This window comes from Callorhinus ursinus, unplaced genomic scaffold (assembly GCF_003265705.2).
Source record: "Callorhinus ursinus isolate GAN/ISIS: 27379988/994484 unplaced genomic scaffold, GSC_fseal_2.0 scaffold12, whole genome shotgun sequence".
Lineage (NCBI taxonomy): Eukaryota > Metazoa > Chordata > Mammalia > Carnivora > Otariidae > Callorhinus > Callorhinus ursinus.
This window is the reverse complement of record NW_027397074.1, coordinates 40681612-40701256: the sequence shown is the minus strand read 5'-3', so window position 1 is coordinate 40701256 and position 19645 is coordinate 40681612. Positions and strand designations below refer to the sequence as shown.

The 19645-nt window shown below is 35.3% G+C and overlaps 1 protein-coding gene and 1 pseudogene across 8 annotated transcripts in view; one reads left to right on the top strand and one right to left on the bottom strand.

Annotated features, from left to right (window-relative positions):
- The window catches only part of PALS2 (protein associated with LIN7 2, MAGUK p55 family member), a 135645-nt gene that overhangs the window by 81995 nt on the left and 34005 nt on the right, over positions 1 to 19645 (bottom strand). For 4 of the 8 annotated variants that reach the window (XM_073898976.1, XM_073898978.1, XM_073898973.1 and 1 more), the window contains exon 2: positions 6707 to 6828. The exons of 1 other annotated variant lie outside the window; for it this stretch is intronic. In XM_073898976.1, coding sequence (XP_073755077.1) covers positions 6707 to 6823 — 117 coding nt within the window. In that variant the 5' untranslated portion in view covers positions 6824 to 6828. The remainder of the gene's footprint in view (positions 1 to 6706; positions 6829 to 19645) is intronic. 3 more of the 8 variants (XM_073898975.1, XM_073898977.1, XM_073898974.1) reach the window with 1 other exon arrangement.
- LOC112825274 (protein C1orf43 homolog) lies at positions 10551 to 11314 on the top strand (annotated as a pseudogene).

Sequence of the window (19645 nt, the reverse complement as noted above, 5' to 3'; positions counted from 1 at the left end):
TTAAAAGAAATACAGAGCTATTCAGGTTGTCTCTTCCTATGTAGGCTTTAGTAGTTTGTGTCTTTTAAAGAATTAGTCAATTTCATCTAAGTTGTCATATCTATTATCATAAAGTTGTTCATAATATTTATTACTCTTGCAATGTCTGTTGGATTTGTAGTGATGTCCTCTCATTTCTGATACTGGTAATTTGGGTCTAGCTACAGGATTACTGACTTTATTGATATATTTTAAGTTATAATGACTTTGTCAAATGCCTTTTATATGTTTAGTCTTATCTTTTTTACTTCTTTCTGCTTATTTTGAATTTAATTTGCTTTTCTTTTTCAATTTTCTCAAGGTGAACACTTAGATGACTGATTTACAATATTGTTCTTTTCTAATAAAGGCATTTTCCTCCAAGCATTGCTTTGACATATATTTTCATTTTCATTCAATTCAAAACAGTTTTTTTCTGTTTCTTCGTGATTTATTCCCTGCCCTGATTTAGAAGTATGTTGTTTAATTTCCAGATACTTGGGGATTTTTCAAATAACTGTTATTGAATTTTAGTTTAATTCTGCTTTAATTTCACAGGTCTGCTATAACAAGCTGGGGTGAATCTGCCCAATGTACTGTGTAGTATGAGGACTCTCGACTCTGTAGTGGGAATGCAAACTATTCTCCATATTTTGTGATCTCTGGAAATTGTTTGGCCTACTGTGCTTTCCAGAGGATCCTCTCTAGAACTCTAGAGGCCTACTTCATATATATATACACATCAGTGCTCAGCCAAAGATTTGAGGGCAGATCTCCAGAGACCTGCGTTCAGCTTCCTCCTCCTTGATATTTTGCCACAAAAATTCCAGTCATCTCCATCTCCCCAAATCCCGACCTCTATGAAGATGGCTGGCCTGTATTTCCTTTCTTTACTGCAGCCTGAAAACTATCCTCAATTTTATAATGCTCACTTTGTTTCCTTTCTGTCAGGGATCATGGTCCTGTGCTGCTTTCTATCCCATGTCTAAAGATGGTTTCCCTTCCTATCCCATATTTTGCTAATTTGTGATGGTAATTCAAGACTATTTTTTCTTCCTTATGTCTTGGGTGAACTTTATTCATTCTTGTAACTTTACTTGTGGTACCCTAGAGATTTCAGTATGCATCCCTGACTTTTTATACACTGTAAGCCATTTTTTTTTTTTTTTTTTTTGCCACTTCCTGACCAACAAAAGAACCTTACAATTGTTTGACTCATTAAGTCACTCCCTCCTTTTAGGCTATCATCTTCATATATTTCACTTTTATACATGTTATAAATGCCCCAAGACATTGTTATTATTTCATTTTAAAAGTCAATATTAGGGCGCCTGGGTGGCTCAGTTGGTTAAGCGACTGCTTCGGCTCAGGTGATGATCCTGGAGTCCCAGGATAGAGTCCCACATCGGGCTCCCTGCTCAGCAGGGAGTCTGCTTCTGCCTCTGATCCTCCCCACCTCGTGTTCTCTTTCTCTCTCTCTCAGATAAATAAAATCTTTTTAAAAAAGTCAATATTATATTTACCATTAGTATCCCTTTCCTTTGTCATTCTCTCTGCCAGAAAAACTTCCTTTTGCATTTCTTATAGAGTAAATGGAGATTATTTTTCTCAGATTTCGTTTGTCTAAAAGTAAAAATCTTTATTTTGCTTTCATTTTTGAAGGTATTTTTGCCAGAAGGGTAATTTAAGTTTAGCAGTGTTTTTCTTTCAAAACTTTATAATGATCTCAGGGCACTCTGTTTTGACATATATAGTTACTGTTTTATTGCTAACCATTAGTCTTATAGTTTCTCTTTAAAAGTATTCTCTGGTTAATTTACAAATATTCACTCTGTCTCGGATTTTCAGGAACCTATGTTGTTCCAAATAACGTTTTTCTTTATATTTCTCTTGCAGGAGGGTTCACTTTGCTTCTTGGATCATCAGTTGATGCTGTTCATCAGTTTTGAAAATTTTTGCCTACTGTATCTTCAACTATTTCTTCTGTCCCATTTCCCCCTTTTCTCTTTCTGGGATACCAATTACATGTATATCAAACCTTTTGAAGTATTCCTCCTATTCTCTCTCCTTTATTTTCCATACTTGTTACTGATTTTCAGTTTGGATACTTACTACTGGACTGTTTTTAAATTCATGGATCCCCTTCTCTGCAATGTTTAATCTATTAACCCCATCAAATGAGCTTTTAATTCAGATATATTTTTGAGTCCTTGAGTATCCATTTCATTGTTTTTTAAAGTATAACTAAGATAGTGTTACATTAATTACAGGTATACATTGATTTAACAAATCTACACATTACTCAGTGCTCACCATAAGTACAGTCATCACCTGTCATTATACTTTATTTCAATATCATTGACTATATTGCCTAAGCTTTTAATCTCCAAGACTATGTTTTTTTACAACTGAAATTTGTATCTCTTAATCTCCCTTATCCATTTCACACATCCCTTACCCACTGCCCCTCCAGCAACCAGCAGTTTGTTCTTTATATTTAAGAGTCTGTTTGTTTGCAGTACTACTTAAACAAGCCAAGATATGGAAGCAACCCAAGTGTCCATTGATAGATGAATGAATAAAGACGATGTGGTATACTGGGACTACACCGAAGTAAAAACTTTTGCAGTTCCTTTGTTGAAAACATCAACAACATGACAAGGAAACCTGCTGAGTGGGAGAAGATATTTGCAAATGATACATCCTATAGGGATTAATATGGAAAATATATAAAGAACTCTTACAACTCAACACCAAAAAACCCCCAAATAACCTGATTTAAAAATGGGCAGAGGACTTCAAGAGACATTTTTCCAAAGATGACACAGATGGCCAATAGACACATGAAAAGATGCTCAACCTCACTAATCATCAAGAAAATGCAAATCAAAACCACAATGAGATATCACCTTACACCTATCAAAATGACTAGAAGCAAAAAGACAAGAAATAAGTGTTGGCAAGGATGTGAAGAAAAAGGAATCCTTGTACACTGCTGGTGGGAATGCAAAAGGAGGCAGCCACTGTGGAAAACAGTATGGAGGTCCCTCACAAAATTAACAGAAATACCACATAATCTAGTAATTCCACTACTGGGTATTTACCTAAAGAAAACAAATGTGCTAATTCAAAAAGATATATGCACCCCTACATTTATTCCAGCATTATTTACAATAGCCAAGATATGGAAGCAGCCCAAACGTCACTGACAGATTGATCAATAAAGAAGATGTGGTATATATACAACGGAATTATCACTCAGCCATAAAAAAGAATGAGATCTTGCCATTTGCAAAATATGGATGCACCTAGAGGGTATTATGCTAAGTGAAATAAGTCAGGAAAAGATAAATACTGTATGATTTCACTTCTATGTAGAGTCTGAAAAACAAAATAAACAAAAAACAGAAACAGACCCATAAATACAGAGAACAAACTGATGACTGCCAGAGAGGAAGTAGGTGGAAGGATGGGCAAAACCGCTGAAGGGGAGAGGGAAATACAGACTTCCAATTATGGAATAAGTCATGCGGACAAAACGTGCAGCATGGAAAAACAGCCAATGGTATTGAAATAGTGTTATATGGTGACAGATGGTAGCTGCACTAGTGGTGAGCACAGCATAATGTAGAGATCTGTCCAATCACTATGTTGTACACCTGAAACTAATGTAACATTGTGTGTCAACTATATTTCAAAAGAAAAATGTTTTAAAAAGATGATGGGGGGCACCTGGGTGGCTAAGTTGGTTAAGTGCCTGACTCTTGGTTTTGGCTCAGGTCATGATCTCAGGGTTGTGGGACGAAGCCCTGCCCTGGGGCAGTGCAGAGTTGGCTTAATTTTATTTTTAAAAAGCCTCTCCCTCCCCTTCTGCTCCCCCACCCCTGCTCTGTCCCTGCTCATGCACACACTCTTTCTCTAAATAAATAAAATCTTTAAAAAAAAGACAATGTGGTACATGTATATTTATACACATACATATATACATACACAATGGAATATTATTCAGCCATAAAAAAAGAATGAGATCTTGCCATTTGCAAAATATGGATGGATCTAAGGGGTATTATGTTAAGTAAAGTAAGTCAGACAAAGACAGATGCCACATGATTTCACTTATATGTGGAATCTAAAAGAACAAATGACCACTTGATTCATTTTGATTCTAATTTTGATTCTACTTTCTAGTAATATTTTAAATGTCTTCATTTTCTCTTCTTTTAAAATATATTAATACATTATTTTAAAATATTTGTTTATAAACTCTAATAAAAGGACCATCTATGGAACTGCTTCTGTTATTTTTCTCATGGATTATTAGTCACATGTTCCTGTCTCTCCCTGTTTCCTCAGTAACTTAACCATTTTTCTCTACTTGTTGTACTGGGAGTGTTGGCCTGCTGTGACTCAATATCTCTTTCTTGGAAGTAGAAGTCTTCCTTTCCTCCTGGGATTTCTTTTCTTTCACTGTGAGAATACTAAGCTATCATTGTTTTTATTTATCGAGAAACTGCTTTTGAATGGTGGATACTATTGGTTGATTCTGTTAATTTCATTTTTAAAAAGGATTATTTTATTTGAGAGAGAGAGAGAGCACGAGTATGAGCGGGAGGGGCAGAGGGAGAAGGAGAGAGAATCCCAAGAAGACTTCACGCTGAGCCCTACGTGGGGCTCAATCTCACAACACTGAGATCATGACCTGAGTCAAAACCAAGTTGGACACTTAACTGACTGTGCCACCCAGGTGCCCCCTAATTTCATTTTTATCATCAGAAGATTACACTAGCACCTGAGCTGCTTAAAAGTCATCCAGCCATTTCACCTGCTGAGGATAATCAACAAGATAATCCTCAGTAAGGCCAATATCAATGGCACAGAAGCCAGAATAACAATAATTTTTTACCCACAGAAATTCTTAGGAATATACATACACACAAAACCTGTGCTATAGTAGAAAGAGCACAGAATCTGAAGAAAGAAAACCTGGTCTAAAACTCATCTCTGTCAATTTACTAGGACAGTGACCTTAGACAAATAATTCTTCTACTTTGATTTTCAATTCATTAAATTGTTGTGAAGACAAAATATATTTTAAAGACCTCTGTGAATTATAAACACACTGTAAGATGCGTTATTATCTAGTTTCTAAATCTAGAGATCAATGATAAATAAATATGGGGACATGGTGTAATAGATATTGATGATAAAAACTGACAAGCAACATTATGATATCAAAGGAAGAGTCAAAAACTATTTTAAAAGTACCAATTAGAGCTAAGGGTGAGCTAGTTAATACAGGCTTAAATAGCCCCTCCATATTTCAATAGACCCTGAAGCTATTACTCTATCTTGACACAGTATGGTAATTGGTATTTGTGACAAGAAGCTTGAATTTGAAAGTAAATTCATATCCTATAATATTACTATTAAGATAAAGGCCTATCTAATAAACTTTGGAAAAACTGCAATCAAAAATGACTAAAATTGGGGCACCTGGGTGGCTCAGTCAGTCAAGCAGCTAACTCCTGGTTTCAGCTCAGGTCATGATCTCGGGGTCCTGAATGGAGCCCCTCATTAGGCTCTTTGCTCAGAGGGGACTCTGCTGGTCCCCTTGAGGATTTTATTTTTAAAAAGCCTTTTGAGGATTCTCTCTCCCTCTCCTTCTGTTCCCCCCTCCCACGGCTCACACTCACGCTCGCTCTTTCTCTCTCTCTCTCAAATCTTAAAAAAAAAATGACTAAAATAAAAATTCCAGTTAGGTGATATACAACTAGATTAGTTTTTATTTAGGAGCCAAAGGTTTTATATCATGTGATCTTAGAATGATTAAGTTTGTGAATAAAATGAAGAATCTGCATCACTGGCTCACTTTTACAAATGGAAAACTCTGTAAAAGGTATGATTTTTCACAAGGGAGAAGAAAAAAAATTAATGGACTGTGGTTAAAAAATGATTATGGGAGAGGGTGAAATCAACATACTGGGAGTACGAAAAGCAAATGGAAAGACAAGATGACTACACGAAGGAAAGGCCAGAGAGGGCATGTGGCACAGGTTTCTGAAAGCAAGAATCATTTGAGGGAATGCTGAAGAATGGTTGTGAAGTAGTTAACACACCAGGCTTTAGTGATGTTTATAAAAAATACAGGAAATAGTATAAGTGAAATAAAACTGGACTAAGAATAGTTGTAAAAGTATATTTACAGATGAGTTAAGGAGACTACTAGAAAGCTGATTACAGAAACAGACTTAAAATATCAAGGTTATCCAAGAGAAAACAAGATTTCAAAAAGTACTAGATAGAGGAAGTCAAGAACCAAAATGAAAAACAGGTACACAGTCTAATATAAAAGAAGAAAATCAGTATTTTGCTGTTGCTGAAATGGAGATAGTACCAGGATCTTTTTCATAAGTCCTGTTATAATATGACTACTCAGTTACAATTTCCCTAAAACTTTAAATGTGTTAGGCTAAAATTAAGAGTTATTTTATCTTGTATTTAAAGTCAGCACAGGTAAGGCAAAAGTGGTCTAATTTTCATGTGCATGAATATTTCATTATGTGATAAGTATTATTATTTGCTAACTAAACCAAAGGCATATCAAGTTCTGAAATAGTAATATCTGAAAAGACCTCTGTAAAGACAATTTTAAAAATAATTTAGTAAGCTTATGAATAAATCACTATACCTTAGCAAGTGATTTTACAATAGGATTCTCCATAATCCCCTTGAGGAAAATTAGGTCTATTTCTTCTGCTCCTGTAGATGAGGGCAGCTCCGTAAGGTTATCCAACACTTGCTGCATTGCTGCTGAGATAAAAGCAATAAAAAAAAAAACAAAAAAACCAAACCCTTAAATTCCAAGCCATTATGAAACACAAAATATTTGATATATTTAAAATAATTCAAATAAAAAGACATTAACAACACTCTTTTGAAAAGTCATGTTTTAAAAAACTGAATTGTTAAATGGTAAGTTTCAAACTGAATTCCCGCAAAGTAGGAGGACACATTTTTATACACAATTTGGGCTTTATCAGACTACCTTATACATACTTACCACTTTACACTTGCTTTATATTTTTTAAACTTAAAACATTACTCAAAAAATACAAAATTTTGATAGACCTATAAAAAAGTAAAGAGATGAATTAGTAATCAACGAACTTCCCACAAACCCAGAACCAGATGGTTTCACTGGTAAAGTCTATCAAACTTTAAAGAGGAATTAAAACCAGTACTTCACAAACTCTTAAAAAAAAAAATAGAGGAGGGAATACTTCCCAATTATTCTATGAGATCCTGATACTAAATCCACAAAAAGGTATCACAAGAAAATTATAGTCAATATCCTTTATAAATACAGATGCAAAAATCTCTAATGAAATACCGGCAAACTGAATCCAGCCATATACAAAAAGGATTGTACACAATGACCAAGTACACATTATCTCAGGAATGCAAGAATGGTTCATCAAGAAATGAAAATCAGTGTAATACACTGTATTAATAGAACAAAAAAACAAAACAACTACATGGTATCTCAATGGGCACAGAAGCAGCACTGGACAAAATGCAAACCCTTTTCGTGATAAAAACATTCACAAACTAGGAATAGAAGGGAAATTTCCTGAACTCGATGAAAGGCATCTATGAGGAATCTATAACTAATATCATATGTAAGGGTAAAAGACTGGATACCTTTCCATAAGATCAGGAACAAGGCAAGAATGTCTGCTCTTGCCACTTCTACTCAACATTATATTGGAGATTCTAGCCAAGGGAGTTAGGCAAGAAATAAACGGTATTGGAAAGGAATAAGTAAAACTATCTCATTCTGCAGATGACATGACCTTGTACATAGAAAATCCTAAGGAATATACACACAAAAATTATTAGAATAAATGAGTTCAGAAAGGTTGCAGGATTCAAGCTGAAAATACAAAAATCAAACATATTTCTAAATACTAGCAATGAATAATCTGAAAATGAAATTATGAAAACATTCCTTTTACAACAGCATTAAAAACAATAAAATAATTAGGAATAAATGCAACAAAAGAAGTGTAAGATTTATACACTGAAACTATAATAATAAAACATCATTGAAATAATTAAAGAAGACTAAAATAAATATAAAGATATCCTATATTCATGGATCGGAAGACTTACTACTGTTAAGATGGCAACACTCCCCAAACTGATCTACAAATTTAATGCAATCCCTTTCAAAATCTCTAATGCCCTCTCCCCTTTTTGCAGAAATTGAGAAACTGATTTCAAAATTCATATGGAAAATGCAGTGGACCCAGAATAGGCAAACAATCTTCAAAGAGGACTCATACTTAATTTCAAAACTGACTAAAAAGCTAGAGTAATCAGGACTGTGTGGTACTAGCATACAGAGAAACATAAAACTTAAAAGAGTCCAGGGGCACGTGGGTGGCTCAGTCTGTTAAACATCTGACTCTTGGTTTCAGCTCAGGTCATGAGCTCATGGTCGTGGGATCGAGCCCTGTATCAGGCTCCACACTCAGCAGGGGGTCGGCTCCAAGATTCTCTCCCTCTGCCCCTCCCCCCACTCTCTTTAATAAAAAAATCTTAAAAAAAATACCCAAAAAACAAAAAACAACTTACAGTCCAAAAATAAAACTTATATATCTATTTAAGGTCAACTGACTTTCAACAAGGGTTGCAAGACAATTCAACAGAGGAAAGAATAGTCTTTTCAACAGATGGTACTGGGACAACAGAATATGAATATGCAAAAGAGTGACGCTAGGGGGCGCCTGGGTGGCTCAGTCATTAAGCGTCTGCCTTCGGCTCAGGTCATGGTCCCAGGGACCAGGGATCGAGCCCCGCATCGGGCTCCCTGCTCCGCGGGAAGCCTGCTTCTCCCTCTCCCACTCCCCCTGCTTGTGTTCCCTCTCTCGCTGTGTCTCTATCAAATAAATAAATAAAATCTTAAAAAAAAAAAAAAGAGTGAAGCTAGACTCCTACTGCATTCAATATCATATTAACATTATTCAGATTAATTTTTTTAGTTTTATCTCCTCTTGATGTGTTTGTAATAAATCTAAAATTGCAGTTTTTAATATTTTTTAATTTTTATTACAATAAAATATAAACGTTAAGTCAGACTGTACTAACTGGCTTATAACGAAATACGGCAGTTCTCTGTTCCATACTGTCCTCCTCCCTCCCAACTTATATTACTCTGCAGAAGTAACTACTTTGAATTTGTTATAGTTTCATTTAATCACATTTGTATTTCTGAATAATATGCTAATATTGCTTCTTTTTCTTTTACCCATTTTAGATAGTATTTATTTATTTTCTGTTAGAATACTAGAGGGTTAAGCTTTTACCTTCCTCTCTCTCCAGACTGGCAATTTTTAATAAAGTCAACATATGGGAATCCTACACATTTTTTCCCCCAAATGTTCTAACAAACTTTTCACATTTCTGTAATTTTTCCAAATGCTCAAGAATTTTTCCAACACTCTATCAGACCTATTCCCCGACTTCTACTCCTGAACTCCCTCCCAAAGTATTCTTCTCTTGTACTTTAATCTGGACAGGTTCATCTCTAGGCCTCCTATTCAGTCTGTGTAAATGAGTGACAATTCTGAAAGATGTGAACAGAAGAAAAATATGCACTTAAAACAAGGAGAAGGAAAACCCATACTGGGCTAAAATGAAGAAAGGAGACCCAGGAAATAAAGAATACAAACAAAGCCTATTTTATAATTTTGTTTGGAGCCCAATGTGTGCCTTTCAGTGGGTAGAGAACAACAGAATCAATAATCTTTAGAAATATTTTTATCCTGTAACTATATAGTTAGCTCTACTTCCATGATGTTTTTCTTTCCTTTTTTTAACTTTCATTATGAAAAATTCCAAACATTTATAAAGGGAGACAAAATAATATAATGAACCCAATAACTATCAGTTCTAACAACTAGCTACTCGTGGCAAATCTTGTTTCATACCCCTATATACTCTCTATACTACATAACTTTGAAGCAAATCCCAGGTATCACATTTCAGTGTATCTGTCTAAAAGAGCAGGGCTCTTTTTAAACAATGTAACCAAAATACTGTTAGCAACCTAATAAAATAGCAATAATTTAATATCACCAAATTGTTATACTGAAAATCTTTTTAAAATGTACCTTCTATACTGGTTCTTGAGGTACTTAAATTTTTATATTGGTGCTTAATTAAGTGGGAAGAAAAGTGGAGGAGGTTGTAAAATATACCCTAGGTTATTTTAAAGATCTTCATAAATTGTTATTGATTCTTGATTATATGGAATTTAATTAAACACTGAATAAGTCTGCCAAATATCCGATGTTCTGGAAAAGGGATCTTGAATATTATAAAGTTGCCAAGCATTCCCAAATTAATTGGTACATTTAATGGAGTTCTAATCAAACTACAATAGACCCTCCCACATGTTTTCAGGCCAGGTCTGGCTTGTTCTTCCCCCATTAAGGAAATGGCCAGGGAGCTTCAAGGAACCTGGGCTGATGAGGCAGGGGAGCAGGGAAAACCAATGCAGTTCTGCACAAGTTGGGGAGGTCACAGCATCTGGCAGTAACTGGCTGTCCAAGGGCAATGTTGTGTTGGTGAATGTCTACAGGAATCTGGTATATGTACTGCTATTTAGTTTTAGGAAAAAGCAAATCATGTGTTTTACAAGGAAATCTCATGTCCCTTTGGGACCCATGCCCCCAAAGACTTCAAAGAAGAGACTGATATTCTACTATTCAAGCTTTAGGCTATCTGGTATGAACCCCAGCTCCTTGGGGATGGTAATGCAAGGTTGCTACAGCTGGAAACCCAGGGAAATCATAATTGTTACAACTGTCTGTCCAGGATGAAAGTTCTGGATGTCATCCATGCCCCTGAGATCCCATTTCAAGTAGAGGATGGCATCCCTGTTTCTTTATGGGCAAGAACTTCCACCCCTAGCTGCTAGATCTTTGAATCACTAGTACTCCTTTCAAGGGCCACTCAAAGCTCTCACTATACCCTATCCCTGCTGGATGGCTGAGATGGCTCAGTACGGGACAGGGGTCGGTAGCTAGAGAGAGTATTGTTCTATCAGGAGTCCCTGACCAAGCTTGCCACCATGGCCAAGGCACAGAATGGGAGCTCTCAGCAACAACAACAGTCAGTAGCTGGAGACCAAACCCAATCTCCTAAAGTCTCTCCAGCAACCATCAGGTAACATACCTCCCCCTCCAGTTAGAAGAGTAAACATGCCAAGCACCTCCTTGAAGAGCTTTAAGGACACTGTAACAAACTGTGGAGTACTCTCTGATGGAGCTGAAGGACTCTTGCTGAAGACTGAGCCAGACAGACTGCAGTGTGCTGAGCCAGACAGACCCGGCAGATGCAGCCTGGCCCAGCCAAAGCCTCACTGAGTCCAAAGCTTCTAGAGCTCATGCCTAAAGGATCATTCCCCAACCAACTCTGGTGGAGGTCTGTAATGGTCCTGACGTGCAAATCAGTCATCCAACCTGGGTATAGGGGCGAAAGACTAATGGAACCATCTAGTAGCTGGTTCCCTCTGAAGTTTCCCTCAGGATAGCTGGCACTCTCACATGTGAACCCACACAGTTTTACCCAGTAAATCGAATGATTAGAGGTCTTGGGGCTGAAATGATCTCAATCTATTCTCCAGCTTTAAACGGGTAAGAAGCCCCTGCTCGCTGGCGTGGAGCCAGGCATGGAATGCGAGTGCCTAGTGGGCCACTTTTGGTAAGCAGAACTGGCGCTGCGGGATGAACCGAATGCCAGGTTAAGGCGCCCGATCCCAAAGCTCATCAGATCCCCAACCCTTTCTTATGGGCAGTTTTGGAACATTCACTAAGACTTCGTTTTCCCCTGATAGCAATTTTTTTCTGGAGTTGAATTCAGATGTTATTCTTAACATTCCTGTCAAAGCTTCCTTAAAAATCCTTGCTTTTTTTCTTCTTGGTTTTGATCATATTTTACCTGCCCTATTCCATGCTATTTAACCCCAAAGGTGAGAGCTGGGATGAGGGGATTTGGTCTCATCCATGTCTTACCCTTTTTACATGGCTGAATGGGACCATCTGGGTTTGGGGCATCTCAGAGTTGATTAGTAGGAAAGGCAGACAGGAACTGGTGGGGAAATTGGTGAGGCAGTAGGTGTATATAGAACAACCTACCTTGCTGCTTCACTTACACCAGGATGTGGAAACACTAACACAACTTCCCTGACATGCAAGGATCTGCTCTGACACTTTCATTCCATACTCTGTCATGAACAAAATGAGTAACATTCTTACTGGGCATAATCCCTTTCTCCCTCATGTATTGGGATGCTATGGGGCAGTGTGAAGTAATGGTTTCCTCTAAATCAATTCACTGGTCTAACTTCATTAGTTACCTAATAACATGAACTACTCAAAAAATGAAATTGTTCTTTTTAACAAAATTATCCTAAGAGCATCTGAAAAAAATGAGAAAATATGAGAAAATTAGAGTAATGAGATTAATCCTATAACATATAAAACATAAACTAAATCTATCAACTCTAGTATATGTAAAAGCTTAATATATAAAATAGGAAGCTCTCTGTAGTGCCAGAGAAGCAAAATGTCCCCAATTACTCAGAGATTTCCAGGAAGAAAAGAAAATCCCAAAACTCAGAAGGTAAGTTTCCTGCAAGTTCCACTCCTCCTCCATAATGATCACTGTAGGATGGACTCTTTATTAAGAAGCTAGGTTAAATGAATATATAAATGGTATTCTTACATGAGAGAAAAATTAATATACTTAACCTAGATTGTTCATTTACAAATCAAAGAATCATCAAGCACTTATGAAAACTAGTAGCATGACTATTACTCACCAAATTCAACACACAGAAGCATTAACTGCCAATGAAACAAAATTACTGGGATGGGGGAGGGGGAGAAAAAGGAAAGAAAGAGTAAATGAAAGAAAAAAAGATTAAATTATAATGTGCAAGAAGATCAAACTGAAAAATTCTCCCACTAGAAAATTTCCTCAATGAGAAATATAAAAAAACTGCTGAGGATCACAAAAGACCACCACTTACAAGGTGATGGGAAATTCATAAATAAGAAATTAATAAAAGGGAAAGCAGAAATAAAAAAAATAAAAGCATAATTTGATCAATAAGCTGGCTTTTTCAAAAGACCAATAAAAATAGATAAATGCTTGGCTAATCTGATTAAAAAAAGGCACAAGTAACATCAGGGATGCAACAAGAAAATAACTGCAGTCATAAAGAAGATTAAAAAGAATGTAATAAACAACTTTATGTTTAAAATCTAGTCAAGTAGAACGTTTCTAGGAAAATGTCAACCACTAAAGTTTAGGAGATAGAAATAGATCATAAAAGAAGAAATTGAAGAAGTTTTCAAAGATCTACCCTCTTAAAAAAGACCAGGAAATAAAAAAGTCCAGGAAAGATTTAAGAATAAATTCTACCAGGGGCTCCTGACTGGCTCAGTCAGTAGAGCATGCAACTGTTGATCTCAGGTTATAAGTTCGAGCCCCATGTTGGGTGTAAAGAGTACTTAAAAATAATAAAATCTTTAAAAAAAAAAAATTCTATCAAACCTTCAAGAAAGAGCTACCTCACATTTTTAAAAGAAAACATAGAAAAGGTTGAAAGCATTCCAACTTCTATGCAGATGTCAAAACTCAATAAAAAAAGAAAATTATATATTAAACTCACTTATGAGCATATAGGCAAATATCTTAAAAAACATATTAGCAAACTGAATCTAACAAAGTCTTAAAAAATAACAATGGCCAAGTAGAGTTTATCCTAGTTATGTAAAAATGATTCAACATTAAGAAACATATAATTTAATATATTATCATAGTATAAGAAAAAAACCCTATCATCTCAATGCTTTGAATACAGTACATCAAATAAAATTCAAAATTGAATCCTAATGGAAAAATCATACCATAGTAAGAATAGAAGGAAAACAGTCATTTTATACCAGCATCTATATGAAACATCATACTTAATAAAGAAAAGGCAAAAGCTTTACATTAAAGTCAGGGACAAGACCAGAACACCCACTAAGACCACTACTTTTCAAAATATATTGAAAGGTTTTTGTTTTTGTTTTTGTTTTAAAGATTTCTTTCTTTACTGGGGTGGGGTGGGGGGAGCAGAGGGAGAGAGAGAGAATCTCCAGCAGACTCCCCAATGAGTACAGAGCCCAAAATGGGGATCAATTTCATGACCCTAAGATCATGACCTGAGCCGAAATCAAAGAGTCAGACGCTTTAACTAAGTAAGCCACCCGGGGGCCCTTATACTGAAAGTTTTGATCAAATGTTAAAAACCCCACAGATAAATGTTAAAAAAATAATAAATAAATAAATAAATAAATAAAGCCACTGATGATAATTATCTACTTGGAAAAGTCTCAAGGAATCAGCTGAAAAATTATTTAAGTTAGTTAAAAGAGTTTGGCTAAGTGACTAGACATAAGAGCAATAAAGAAAAAAAGAAACTTTCCTAAATAATAATTATAAGCAATCAGAAAACATCATTGCTGGAAAAAAAGAAGATATCCCATTCACAAGAGCAACAAGATCTACTAGTAAAAAATAATGCTAAAATAAAAATGTTCTTCCAGATAGGTATGAGAAAAACTGTAAAATCTAATAAAGAACATTTAAATAAATGAAGAGACTATGTTCTGGGATAGGAAGATTCAGTACTATAAAAACATCAATTCTCTACAAATTATTCTTTTAAAAAATGAATAAATCCTAATAGAAATCCCAACAGGATTTTTTGTAAAGCTATTCCAAAATTTACTTGAAAGAGAAAATGGGTAAAACTAGCCAATAATTTTAGAAAAAAACATAAATATGAAGGAGGTACCTGTGTTATCAAGTATAAAAAACAGTATAAATTAAAATAGTGCAGTATTGACACGGCAACAGACAAATCTTGAAAGACAGGAGCTAACCAGGATTTAATATATGTTAAAGGTGACATTTCAAATCAGTTTGGGTAGGGTTTAGTTAAATATGGTAGAATGACTACTTGAGCTTATATTCTCTCCCTTCAGAACCTCTATTAAAACAGTGGCATAGTATTAATAAAGATATAGCTCCACAAAAATAAAGAGGAAAAAACTGGACAAAAAAAAATAGCAAAAATATTTGGAACAGTAGGAAAAAAAACTAAGAGCAAAGGTAGATTCTACCTCCTAAATATTCGTGGAATCCAATAATTTCATTCCATCCCCCCTCACGAGTCTTAGCCATCATCATTTCTTTCCCAGACTACAATAGCCTCTCATGCATGTGTGTATGTAAGTAATTGAAATGTGGATTTCATGGCCCATAAGCCATTTTAATACAATGCTAGATTCAATCTGCACCACCTTTTACAGCTTTAGTTATTTCAATCTAATCCCTGTCCTGATGCAAAGTCCTCCCTCCATTTACCACCAAATATGCACAACCACTTTTGTGTACCTAATTCATACTTAATCCTTCAGGAACAGATTTTCTATGCCCTGATTAGGATAAATTCTCCCAATATATATTTTCATAGTATTCTATACATTATGACTCTGATAAACCTATAATTATTTTGTTATTTGTTTCATGTATAATTCTTTTCTAAACTCTAATTCTGATAGGCATAGAAATTATATCTCTCTTGTTCAAACCTATATTCCCAGCAACCAGCCCACAGTCTGGTACATCCTAATTTCTTCACAATACAGTTTCAGTCACAAAAATGTAATATTTTTCTCTAAAATCAAGAACAGTTTTAAATTATACATTGTTATTTTATAAACAAAACATCTGAACAATACTTGGAATTAGCAAAATGTGGTGTAGTTTACAAAGCAGTAATCTTAAAGCTAGCAACTTTATACAAATTATATAATAAACCATAAAGACAGAAGTGTTTTCCTTCAATGCTTAGTCTACTAAAATGGCTTTTTCAGTAATTCTTCTTACATATATTTCTAACTTTCTATAATTCAGTACATAAGGCAAATATAATAAAATAAATGATACTTACCCACCTATATTGTTCCAAAAGCTCTTTAGAATTGTTTTATGTAAGCATTTCTGCCAGGTTTTAGAACTATAACTAATTAAATGAGTTATTCTTAATAAATTAGGCCTTGAGCCTATTTTAATATAAAAAATCCTTTGTAACCACATTTGGTGGTACATTCATTCCCATTTGACTCAACAAACTAGATTTCCCATTGAAAATATGAAAGATATGTTAAGTTTTCATAAGATGTTAAAATTATTTGTTATATTTTGTAGATAAAATAACAATTATTTCACCAGAACCATGCTGGATAATTTATAGAATTCCTTAAATGAAAAATGAAATCTCCTATGTGCTTTTGGAATGATTTAAGCATAATTTTAAAGGAGATACTTAGAAGTTATTTGGACTACTTCTAATGTAGTTGAAATAGAGGAGCAAAATTCTTTTTAAAAATATATTTCCAAGAAATGATACCAAAAAAATCTACTGAAATGTGGATCAAGTCAGGTTTCTTTAAGTTTAAATTGTGACACACTATTTTCACACAACTGATTTAACCATCACAGCAGAGGTCATGTGAACCATTAATGTTAAGTCGCTAATACTCATTTTCCATAAAATGACAATATACTGTCAGTATCTTAGCTGTCACACTAATATCTTAAAATTCTAATTTAGTTATAGTTATGCTGAATCAAAGAACTCTGAATGTGCTCAGCTAATTTAATCAACATTAGCGGAGGGCTTATAGGCTAGGCATGATGTTACCTGCTGAAGAGACTAGAGACATACCCTTCAAAAAGTCAAACTAGTAGACCAAAATGTGTAAACATGTGTATAAAGCCTGATGATGATGATAACAATATGAAGGAACTGCAGTTGGGTGATACAGCATAGTGGTTAAGAGCCTGGACTTAACCACTTAACTAGCCCTAAAAAGGTGAGTAAATGACTTAACATCCCCAAGTCAGTTTCTTTCACCTGTTAAGTGGAAAAGGACAATAGTATCTAACTCACAAGGTTGTTGCTGCTAAATAATACATGGAAAACTCCTAGAACAATACCTCCTAGTGCATTATTAACATTGAGGGAGTACAGAAAAGGAGTAAAATGTTAACTCTTTCTTTGAAGGTGGTGACAGGATGAAAAGATGGGAAACCAGGTGGATACCAGTGGAAGCATCCCAGTGGAAATGACCAAAGTGAGTTGACTCTACTCAAAATCGTGAATTTATGATCAATATTTAAAGTCTCAAAACAAAATATTGAGTTGTATGTCCCAAAGCATTCCTAGAGAAAATCTAAGCTGGGAGTCAAGAAAAGTGCACACAGTGGAGAGGCAGCCACTCAAAGCAAATAAGGAACCTTATATACAAGAGCATTCCTTTTACCCTAAGCACCAGACATTTCTTTGCAGAGAGAGTGGTGGGTATTCTGCATGGGAAAGATTCCTAGCACAGATGTTGGGCCTGAACAAAGAAGCGCAGAGGCCAAGGTAAATCTGGTTCTTCATGATGGACCCTAAAGGAGAAGGGGTGGAGGAAAGGCTACTGTACAGGAGGGAATATACTAATACACAGTATTTCTCAAACAGGAAACTATTAGCATTTGGGAACAAAAATTCCTTTTGGCCCAGAACTGTTCTCCACCAAATGTCTGTAGTGCTCTACATTTATTATGACAACCAAAAATTCCCCTTACCACATTTCCTAACACTTCCATGGATGCTACCACTTTTCTCCCCTTCTGTTCTTCCAACAGAAAGGCTTGCACTAATATGGTATTATCCATCCACAGGATAAATTCTTCCTTCTCAATTTCACTTGTTCACATGCTCTTTGCCTACAGATCTGAAGGAGAAGCCTGCCTAAGGACAGGCTTACCTCTTAGCCCCCACTCAAGACCTCTTATTCCATAGAAAGTGGGGGCAGGGGAGGGGGGCAGCCTATATACAACAGAGGAAATCCTCATTAGATATATATTCTGGATTAATCAACCTAGTCCTTCACTTAAATATAAACCAACTGCTACAGATCACCAGACATCTAAAGAAAACATCAAGGACAGTGGACAAAGCTGAACAAACTAAACTAAGGGGACTCAGATGATGCTGAGACTAGAACTTAAAATGTGAATTTTTATTAGCATACTCAGAAATGTGAGAGGCTATTGCGTTCATAAAGGAGGTCACTAAGAGGGAGAAAATGGGGTACCTGGAGAATAAGAAAAAGTTCCTGGCAATTAAAAATACTGTCAAATTGAGGGGTGCCTGAGTGGCTCAATCAGTTAAGTGACCAGCTCATTGGTTTCGGCTCATGTCATGATCTCAGGGTCCTGAGATTGAGCCTGACGTCGGGCCCTACACTCAGTGCAGGGTCTGCTTGTCCCTCTCCCTCTGCTCCTCCCCCTGCTCTGTCTCTATCTCTAATAAGAAATCTTTAAAAAAATATTGTCAAATTTAGAAAAATCAACTGGTAAACTAAATGATAAGACTGATAAGGTCAAACTGCAAATCCAGAAAATCAAGTCAAGGTAAACTCCTAAATGCAGAACAAAGATGAAAACGTGGTCAAACTGCAAATCCAGAAAATCAAGTCAAGGTAAACTCCAAATGCAGAACAAGGATGAAAACATGGAAAACACAAGAAAAAACACAAACAAATCTAACAGTGTCTATCAGGAGTTTCATAAGATCAGAGACAAGGATGAAGAGGAAAAAGTTGTCAAATAGAAGAAAATGTTCCTGAGTTTAAATGACATACAAATGGAATGAAAGGCTTTCCAAAGTACAGAGCAGACTGAATGAAAAAGACCCAGATAAGAAGAGATATGTATAGGAACAATAATCAGACTTCCATGCCATTTATTACTGGTAATATTGAATACTGAAAGAGTAAAAATGTCAAAGTTTTGATGAGAAATAAGTTTTAAAAAATTACGTTATTTTATAAAAGCCATAATACATTTACACACTTTATATACATACAAATGTATGTGTGTGTATACACATATGTGGTAAAAGAAAGTTTAACTATGTTTCCTGTTTTTTGTTTATTTTTAACAAAACTCTATACCTTCAATGTGGGGCTTGAACACATGATCCCAAGAGCAATAGTAGCATGCTATTGATACTGAATGAGCCAGCCAAGCACCCAAAAGAAAGTTTAACTATACTGAAATATTTAATAAACACAAAAAAACAATCTCCTCCTGCAAAGAGATTTCCTTTCAAGCCTTCCAGACAAAATACATGCTTATATTTAAATACATCCTTTTTTATTTATATGTGATTTTGTTTATTAATATCTTAGTGATCTTACCATATGGAGCTCACTCTTTTCAACATATCTAGTATTTCCTTATGGATGCATTAAAATTTATTTAGTTTGTCCTCTACTGAAAGATATGCTGGTTGCTTCCATTTTTTGTAGTTACAATCAATGTTACAATCAGCATCTAAATACCTATACACACACACACACACACATACATTAATGTATGTACTGTAAGTGAATAAATATGAAGAGAATTGCGAGGTCAAAAAATACGTGATTTTTCAATGTTC